This window comes from Thalassophryne amazonica, chromosome 12 (genome assembly GCF_902500255.1).
Source record: "Thalassophryne amazonica chromosome 12, fThaAma1.1, whole genome shotgun sequence".
Classification (NCBI taxonomy): Eukaryota; Metazoa; Chordata; class Actinopteri; order Batrachoidiformes; family Batrachoididae; genus Thalassophryne; species Thalassophryne amazonica.
In genome coordinates, this window is record NC_047114.1 from 32,141,353 (window position 1) to 32,151,817 (window position 10,465).

Below are 10,465 nucleotides of genomic sequence, written 5' to 3' on the forward strand. Positions count from 1 at the left end.
TAATATTTTCCTTTGTTTTATTTTGTTCATTATTCAGTTTTGATGAGTGTGGGTGGACGTTTATGAAAATATGGAACCATTTACAATCAATACAGACATAACAATTAGTTGTCAAATAAAGGACAATTCTGTATTTTAAGAGACGGGTGGCAACCCTACTTGTGTGGGCTGCGTGCTGGCTGAGGTCATGGAGCACAGTGACTCAGGTGCTGCTGAAAAGCTCATTCATTAGTCGAGTTTCTTTTCTTTTTTTAATTTACGAGACTATTGTAATCACTCTGTGTGTGTGTGTGTGTATGTGTGTGTGTGTGTGAATGTCTCAGGAATGCTTGGCTGATTTTATTGATACTGTAGATGTGAATTGCTAGAGGGAAACATTGAGGCAAAGACTTAAAGGTCATTGATTCATTGGTTTTCTGTGTGTTTATTCTCTTGCTGGGTTTCTTTGTTTGGGTCTGTCTGTCTCTATCGCTCTTCTCTGTCCCAGGGTTCTTGGTGGTGGGCGTTTCTCTCTCTCTGGCCACACCTTTGTGCTGGTGCTTTCCACGCACACCTGTTCCTGATTTGCAGCTCATCACCTGTGGGTTATATAAGCTCACTGGGTGCATTTGATCCTTGCCAAATTGATGCACCTTTGCCTTCTCTCCAGCTCTTGTTCTCATGTTACATAGTTCTGCCTGCTTCAATGTGTTTTTTGACCTCCTGCGCATTCTTCCGTTCTCACCAAAGCCTTGTTGATTCTTATATGTCTGCCGTGTATTTTGGGCTGCCTTTCTGTGTATCAACCATTGCTATCCACCTCAAGTAAAGTCTTTTTCCCCAACTAGAGTTGTTTGTGTGAGCCATTGCATTTGTGTCCTAACGTCTTGGCCAACCCGCATGTCACCACATATTTACCAGTTTGTCCCACTTCAATTTTTTTTCAGCAGTATGTTACATTAATGAGATTTGGAATTTCTATCAGTAATTATATATCCTGGCAAATATGAATTTACTGATATCACATTCGTACATACTCTTCTGAGCTTATTTTATTGAAATTTTTATAAGGGTTCAGATGATTAATCTGTTTACACAACAGTGACAACAGGCCTGGCTTCTAACCTATACATTTACTATAGAGTCGACAAACTGGAGTAGGTGTTGTGTGGGCCGCCAGAAGAGGAGGTACTGCTGGCCCACCACCACAGGGCGCCCTGCCTGAAGTGCGGGCTTCAGGCACGAGAGGGCGCTGCCGCCACGGACTCAGCCGGGAGTGACAGCTGTTACTCATTACTTCCTGACAGCTGTCACTCTTCCGTCATCTCACTCCATAAAACCCAGACGTCATCTCCACCTCATCGCCGAGATACTTCATTGGAGGTAATATCCTCAGCCTTTTGTAAATCTGTTTATTGTGAGTGTTTGCAGGAGTACCGGTCCTTTTTGTGGAGGCTGTGCAAGACGGCACTCTTTTTCCTCTGAGGGATCGCTGCAACATATTGAGTGAGAGGTGGAGGTGGCATTCCCACCGCTGTTGTTACTGGGTGTACACACACCCACACTTGACTGTCTTTGTTCTTCGCCAGCAGTACCAGAACCGACAGTCGGGGACGGTGATCACCTGGGAATTCGGGACTTGGCGGCTCCAGTATTCACCAGGTTCTGTGGCTCGCGGAAATCGTGTGGTTCCGGCTCTTCTCAGGACGGACGTCTTCTATCCTCGAGCCTGCCCACATGTCACCTTTGTGGATTGACTGTAATGATATTCTGAGATTGTCTGTATGTTCGTTGTGCACAATTCACAACATTAAATTGTTACCTTTTGGCTCATCTATTGACCGTTCATTTGCGCCCCCTGTTGTGGGTCCGTGTCACTACACTTTCCCAACAGTAGGTCTATTATTTATGGTTTGAACTACAATATTCTGTAAATTCTACAATGAAATATGATACTGATAAGATATTCTGACTGTATTAACTAAATATTAGTATTTTAGTATTTAGTTCAGCATTTTACTACAGTACTGTGCATTAAACCCTGATATGTTGTTTTTCTATTTACACATTTTATGCTCCAATTTTATAGTATTTCATTGATAATTTCACAGACATATTAAAACCATTTCACATTTAATATGTTACTCCGCACTAATGCCTTGCCGGTAAAACTCAATTTGTGATTGTAAAATCCAACATTAACATCCACAAATCATCAGACAACAGGATTATTCCCTTACTATGCTTATACTATTATACATTCTACTGCATCTTGTGGAATGGTACATTCCATCTTTCAATGACTGAAGATTCTTTCCATTGCATGAAAGGAAAACATTCATTATTTGTGCTATATGACACCTAAACACAGATCCGTGTCATTTGATAATTTACTTTAAATTTTACAGGTGTTTGTTCTCAGAGCGTAAAGTGAAGGGTAGTGTGACCCAGCATTTCATTCTGCCCTCTGCAATTTTTTTTTTTTCAGCAGTATGTTACATTAATGAGATTTGGAATTGCTATCAGTAATTATATATCCTGGCAGATATGACTTTACTGATATCATATTCGTACATACTCTTATGAGCTTATTTTATTGACATTTTTACAAGGGTTCAGTTGATCAATCTTTACACAGCAGTGACAAGAGGCGGCTTCTACCTATACATTTACTACAAAGTCGACAAACTGGAGTATGTGTTATGTGTCGGACGCAGCCCGGAGAACCGACCAGCGTTTGAAGGACCCAGTATAAAATAAGCAGAGCACAGTACAAAGGATAACAGGGTTTAATAAACATAACAGTGATGTGAAAAAATACAAACAAATAAGTGCGCGGTCTGGCGTGGCGGATTTGCGGTGTGCTCCCAGCAGCACAAAACGGTCCGGAGCCAGAACCAGTTCGGACCCAAGGACCCCGCCGACACCCCCCAGGTGGCCGCGACAAACCGAGTCTGTGAAAGAAGAAATCATCATGTGAGTCCACACTCTACACACAGAGGGACCGCTCAAAGGTGTACAAACAGCAAACACTTCCTGGCTTAATTACTAATCAGCTTCCCACCCTGCAGGCATAGAACACCCTGTTCACAAAACTCCACTGCAGTGGAAGCTGATTAAACGACTACATACAGCTCAATATAATAAGGTGTGAGGGACACCACATTTACTGACTGTATAAATGTTAGTCACAAAATCTAACGTACCTCAGGAAGTGTGCTGACGAGCGTGAGACCTCACCCCTCCTCTTTCACAGACCATGCATCAAACCTGGACGTTCTCTGCATCCACTGATGATGAGATGGCTCTCGAGACGACGATCTCACCCGTCTGGTCACAAGGTCGAGTCTCTGGCAAATGCACACTGTGTACTCCAGACTTAAATGCCACCATGTTCCAATCCGTGTAGATGCACCACAGCTGTGAGTCCTGACGAGCCTCAGGTGATCAGGGTGAGGTCCTGATAACTCAGCCACACAGCCACTCAGTCCTAAACGCAAGCCACCTGGAAGGAAAAACAAAAGACAGGACAGAAAACAGAAACAAAAGGCAGCCAGGCCCCCCCAGCCATACAACAGTATGTCTATTATTTATGGTTTAAACTACACTATTCTGTAAATTCTACAATAAAATATGATACTGTTAAGATATTCTGACTGTATTAACTAAATATTAGTATTTAGTTCAGCATTTTACTACAGTATACTGTAAATTAAAGCCTGCTATGTTGTTTTTCTGTTTACACATTTTTATGCTCCAATTTTACAGTATTTCACTGATAATTTCACAGTCATTTTTGAAGGTGTACAGTATATTTAAAGGGGGGGGGGGGGGTGAATTGCCACGTTGTTTTCTTCATTTGTGTTATTGTTGCTTTCAAAACTATAAAACCCAGCCCTTGACCGTGGTGAAAGTTTGCAACACATTTCCCGAGCAGAGGGCACTAAATACTTCCTTCTGTGATAAGAAAGCCTCAATAACTGCATATTCTAGAAATGTAATCAGTAACTGCTGTGTTCCTTATTTGTCTTGTTTGGAAGTTACTCTGGTGACATGAAGACGGGAGAGATGAAGATCATTAACCAAGGCCTGCAGGACGAAATGGTAAACATCATCTTATATCACTATATCTTAATATGTGTATGTCGTGGGCATGAACGAGGGAAGGTCTTCAGCATCTCATCATGTCATTTAGGTCCTTCAGGCTTTTTTTTTTTTTTCATTAAATGGTTCAGAGGAGCGTTATCATGGCTAAAACCTTTCAGTTTCTGGGGGAGGTCCCCCCCCACCCCCAATTACAGTCCTCTTAACCCCCTGCCACTTTTAGCATTTTTTAAATGTAGATGTAATTAATATTCAGTGTTTTCAGTGAGTTGACAGTAGGGCTGTACACTATGGACAAATTATTGTAGCTCAATATTGTCATATCAATATGATATACGGTATGACTATGATTTCACACAAAGTGCAGCAACAGTGATAATTAAACATTCTTAAACAAAACAGTAACGATACCATACTCATCATAAGATTAGGATAAAGTATCCTTCAAAAGTATTGGGACACTTGGTATTTCACACATTTTAATTTGTTTATGCCATTTCAAATACAAGAAATACAAAAAATATAAAAAATAAAAATTTCTAAATTGATCTTCCTCAAACTCAAACTGAAAGCAAATCTTGTTAATACCTGTAAATAATAAGAATAATAATCAGTTTTACTGCCAATTTTCTTCAGACAAGTCAGGGGATGGAAACATGAACATTTCTAAGTAAATGACTATGTCTTGGACTTTATTTATATCACTTATGAAGAAATACAAAAGTTTCTTTCACCAACACATCAAATCTAGCCTTGCATCTCAGATGTACTTTCTGGCAAATTGTAGCTGGATGTTGAGGTCTTCTTTTTAAGAAAATCCTCCTCTACACCACTTCATCAGGAAGCTGTATTTTATATTTTAATTAATTTTATATCAAGTTCTAGACATTTGCTTTCAGTTTGAGTTTCAGGAAGATAACTTTAGATTTATTTATTTTTTATTTGAAATAGCATAAACAAATTAAAATGTGTGAAATACCAAGTGTTCCAATACTTTTGATTACAGTTGAGAAACACTCCATGGCATGTGTATTTTTAAGTGAAATGCATCATCCTGGTGTCACTCAGAGAGCAAAATGAAGAAGTTATTTAAGTCCTTCAGACAGCAAAATTAAGAGGTTATTTAATCAACAGCTGCTTGCTTGTTTAAAAATCACTGGAGACACATGCATATATAAGACAACCCGAATTAAAGCAGAAATGGCACTTTTAACAACCTGGACCTCATTTCTGGCATAAAATACGGTTGTTTACTCACCAATATGACTTTGGTGTCATTATTAGTCCACAGTTCAAATGACGTGTTCAGTTAAAATCTGAGGCAAACATTTTTCTTCTTCTACTACGGTGGATTAGAACTTTTTGTGGTACACAGCACCAACTACTGGACAGGAGGAACCTAGCAGTCAATGTGACTCACTGATTTCAAAATGCAGCTCTTTTCAACCAGACGCATGGTGCCGTGACATGTCAATCACCTGTGTCCAATCAGATTTCAGGGGAGTCCAGTGCAACCCTGGCCTCTGCTGTAGCTCCACCCATGCCAGGAAGTGCTTGACATTTCCTGTTTCACTGTGGACAAAATTTGGCACTTCCTGTTTGGTACTCCCTGTACCATCAGCAAGCTTCGCGATGCTGCCCGACGCTTCACTCGCATTATCTGCTTTCTCATCTCTGTTGTGCAACTTTTTAACCATTTACATTGGCTTTTATTTTTAAAGAGCTGTGCCAAATGCTGTCATTATACTGTGCAAAAGAACTGTTTATTATATTTTAGTACTGTGCAAGAGTTGTAGGTACCTTAGAATCAATATGATGGTCTAAAGTTGAATCAGTGTGTCAATACAAACTCAAAATACTGTATAGAATTTGAAATGTCCAAACATTTCTGTTGCAACAAAAACACACACAAAAACTCGCAGATTCTTTTTATTATAATTATTTTTCAATTTCAATTTATTGCATTTATATAGCACCAAATCACAATAAAGCTGCCTCAAGGTGCTTCATGGGAGTAATGTGTAACCTTACCAACTCCTAGAGCAAGCGCAGAGGCTACAGTGGTAAGCTAAAACTGATGGTGTTGAGGAAGAAACCTCAAGCAGACCAGACTCAGAGGGTGACCCACTGCTTAGGCCATTCTAACAGTTACAAGGTTTTTACAAAGCTGAAGAAACAGGAAACAGAAAACCAAAGTAACATAAAAACAAATTGCATTATTCAGAACAAATGCTTTTTGAGAACAAATGAATTTTCTATTAAATTATTATTTAATTACAATTTTTATGCTTGCACATAAAATCATGATTTCCTTGTATGTGTACGGTCAATAACATGACAACACAAAGACAGTTATCAATCATCACAAACAAATAACGCAATGCTAAAATACCCTTGGCTCTATGAGCATAAAAAATTGGAAAAGGATTATGACCTTTTGACCTCTTAAAAAAGGTCAAAGTTAGTCATCTTTGAACTTGTCCAAGGTCTGTGTTCCAAGAATGCTCCTTGTGAATTTGAAGACCCTAGCAGGCATAGGACTGGACTTACGCTGAGCACAGACAACCAGCCAGACAGACGGATGGACTTCGCAATATTCATATATAGTCATATTTTGGCCTTGGGTAAAAATTACTGTAAACATCTCATCAAATACAACTAAAATGTCTTATAGAGTTCAGTAAATGACTGGAAATAAATTATTTTAACTAAATGTGAAAAATATTCACACAGTTTCTCATTATTTTTCCTGCACTGAGTGTTACCTATCTGAAAGTCACACTAGCTATCACTCAAACTGACCAAGCACGTAATTATTCATAAGCCTGTTGCTTAAAATAGCTAAAACAGATGTAAGTTTCAGCAAAGTATTGGTCACATATCTGTTCAAAAATGCATCATGAAGAGGAAAAAACATATATATATATAAGTCACACTGGTTTATGAATTGCTTTAATTTTGAAACATTGTGCTTGTGTTTCATACAGTAAGAAGCAAAATTAATGTAATCTGCACATTATTTATTTAGAAGAAAACACCATGTTGGCAAGAAGAAGCTAACAAGCTAATTAATGTTGCCTCATTGAATGGTATATTCCATATTTCAACTCATGCAAATATTTTTTACAATTGCAGTTATTCACAATCATGATTATATACTCTATTGTAATCCAATTACATTTTTTCCACAAATCTGACTGGATAATCGTGTGAGATTTCAGACCATAAAATTTCGCGTCAACGGTGGCAAAATATTAAAACCGTTTCACATTTAATATATTACTCCACCTTAACGTGTTGGTAAAACTCTATTTGTGACTGTAAAATCCAGCATTAACATCTGCAAATCATCAGACACAACATGGTTATTCCCTAACTATACTATGCTTATACTATACTATGCTTCTACTATACTATACTACTATAATACATTCTACTTCACCTTGTGGAATGGTACATTACATCTTTCAGTGACTGAAGATTCTTTCCATTGCATGAATGGAAAACATTCATTATTTGTGTTATATGACACCTAAACACAGATCCGCATAATTTGATATTTAACTTAAAATTAGACAGGTGTTTGTTCTCAGAGCAGAAAGTGGAGGGCAGTACGACCCAGCATTTCATTCTACCCTCTGCAGGCCTCGCTGACACACTGCTAACAACAACAGTGAGAGCCGCTGTGTTGGGGAGTTTAACACTATCTGTGGAAACATGTCTGCTATCTTCAACCCAAAGAAAAATCGCTACAAGAACTTGTCCAATTCTTCATATGACAGTGCATCAATAGCTACTAAAGATGTCCCTGCGAACATCGTAGTTTCCTGGTATCATAGAAGCATTGTTATGAGAAGCTAATGGCACAGCGCAGTCTTGTTGAATTTATGTGTCAGTCATGTCGTGTCATCATGGAGATATGCAGGAGAGTGAAAAGGATAGGAGAAAAAAAAAATCCACAGATTCTACCAAAAATGCAAGGTAGTGAAACAAGCCATGCACTGCAACAAATAATAAACGTCACATGATATAGCGCTCACCAATCAAATGAGAAGGATCAAATCCGGTATCATATAAGCTATGCTATACTGTGCTATGGTATGCTATAATGTCTGTCTGTCTGTGTGTGTGAGACGCATATAGAGAGCTACATTTTTATGCCTATTTGCACCGGATATGGTATGCTAATGGTTTGGTTCACCTGGCTCCAACTGGGCATATTTAAAATGTACTTTATTGTGCATTTAACAGACTATTCACTTTTCTTCTTGGGCTTCTGTTTAATTCACCAGCAGCCATGACGTGGCTTTAAATATCTTGGCAGTGCTTACTCTGCCAAAGCCTTGGCTGACCCAAGTAAAAGAGGTGGAGCATGGACAAGAGCCTACATGACATGGACATGACAAAAGAAGCCTGAACATGCCCCCGTCTCAGAATTACCAATCAAATTAAAGCTACCAGGCTAACCTTGGTTTAGGTTTTTTTTTAACACAATTAAACATTAACCATTAAACACACAACAAGCAAACACAGCAAACAGATATTTGCAGAAAGGACAGACAGTCAATCACTAACTACTGATAGCAGACTCTGTGACCAGGGCAGAATGGACTCAGCTGAGGGGTCAAACTACTTGTCACTCAAAGCAAGCATGTCCCTAGTTATGCCCAACATTATGGCTTAAAACATCTTAAAAGAGTTATTTAAAAAATTCACCCTCTGTACAGTTGTCACGGAGGAGGAAACTAGTTATGGAAATATGCTCCCTCAAGCGTTTTCCATTTCCCAGTAGGCATCATTTTTGATGGGTGGAGGTTGGTTCTTGGTCTCACAAAGTCCGTAATCTCTCACACTTCACTGCCAGCACTACAGTATGTTATACTAAGATACACAGTGAAGGCCTGGAAACCTATACATTCATCCACAGATCCGTTCCTCATCCACCATCACATTCCTTAGCTGCTGCACTGTAGTTATATTTCAACAGGTGGTTCTTCCATAGTGAATCCAGGTTTGACTTTAAGATGTTCAATATCTTTGCCTGCACTACATTTTCTTGCAGCCTGTTTAAAAAAAGATGCTGCAGCCGTGTACATTGTAACATTAGGCTCTGCCTGTGCAGGAGGTGTGGGGGTACCGGCCCTGTTTGTGGAAGATGGTCCTGGTGGGCATTGGTACTTTGTGCTCTGGAGGTCTGCTGCTGCTGCTCCTGTACTGGCTGCCTGAGTGGGGCGTCAAAGGAACTTGCACACAGACCTCTCTGCAGGGTGCCCACACACTGCTGCTCAGGTCCACGGTATGTTAATGGTAAACATCGCTGTTCCTGAAATCTGTTATCAGTTAGTCAAACTGTTGTGAGTAATGTAAATGTGACTTTTTGTATACAGCTGTAAGGTAGTTAAAATGATTGTGTTTCTTCTTGCCACAACTGATCCTTCTCCATCTCGTCCTGTCCTTTGCATCTTCTTCTGACACACCAACCACCTGCATGGCATCCCTCAGCACATCCATGAACCTTCTCTTAGGCCTCCCTCCTCCTGCTTGGTTGCTCCATCCTCAGCACCATTTTCTCTATATAAACTCTTCCACCAGTGGGGCCTTCAGGGTTGATTCCTCATAAAGGATCGTAACTGGGAGTCGTGTGGCAATGTGGGTGTGTCCCACGTGAATGTCTCGGCCCACCCTTAGCCCAGTCTCTAGGGGCGGGCGTTGGTGTTTAACCGCTCGGGGCAGTCTCTCACTTGGTGCTCTGTCGAGCCACAATTAAAACATACTCCGTGGCCTGCCTCCTCTGTGCATCTGGTGCCCTAAATGTTGCCCTGCTCGTGTCATAGCTTCGTCAGCAGGGGGAGCTGCAGCCACACGGAGCGCCGGAGCCGTGGAGCGTGGGGAAGGCAGGACGCGGTCGGAACCGGAAGGGAGAGGGACGGCGCGTGCCCGGCCACGCCCTTCGTCTCGTTCCCGACGACGTTCTTCTAACCGATTGTCTAATCGTATGACCAGATCGATAAGCCCATCTAAATCCCGCGGTTCGTCCTTAGCCACCAGGTGCTCCTTAAGAACCAATGACAGTCCGTTTACAAAGGCGGCGCGGAGGGCAGTGCTATTCCAGCCGGACCTCGCAGCCGCGATGCGGAAGTCGACTGCATAGGCAGCTGCGCTCCGACGCCCCTGTCTCATTGACAGTAGCACTGTTGAAGCGGTTTCTCCTCTATTGGGGTGATCGAACACTGTTCTGAACTCCCTCACAAACCCATCATATGTCTGGAGGAGCCGTGAGTTCTGCTCCCAGAGCGCTGTAGCCCAAGCGCGTGCCTCACCGCGAAGCAGGTTTATTACATAAGCTACCTTGCTAGCATCGGTCGCGTACATAACAGGACGC

At 40.9% G+C, this 10,465-nt stretch overlaps 1 protein-coding gene across 1 annotated transcript; it reads left to right on the forward strand.

Annotated features, from left to right (window-relative positions):
- Positions 1-3,988: 3,988 nt before the first annotated feature.
- LOC117521197 (probable cation-transporting ATPase 13A3) lies at positions 3,989-9,693 on the forward strand. Its single transcript, XM_034182544.1, has 3 exons — positions 3,989-4,083; positions 9,206-9,379; positions 9,586-9,693. Exons 1-3 carry the CDS (start codon positions 4,033-4,035, stop codon positions 9,691-9,693), a joined length of 333 nt encoding a protein of 110 aa, XP_034038435.1. The 5' UTR covers positions 3,989-4,032.
- Positions 9,694-10,465: the final 772 nt, after the last annotated feature.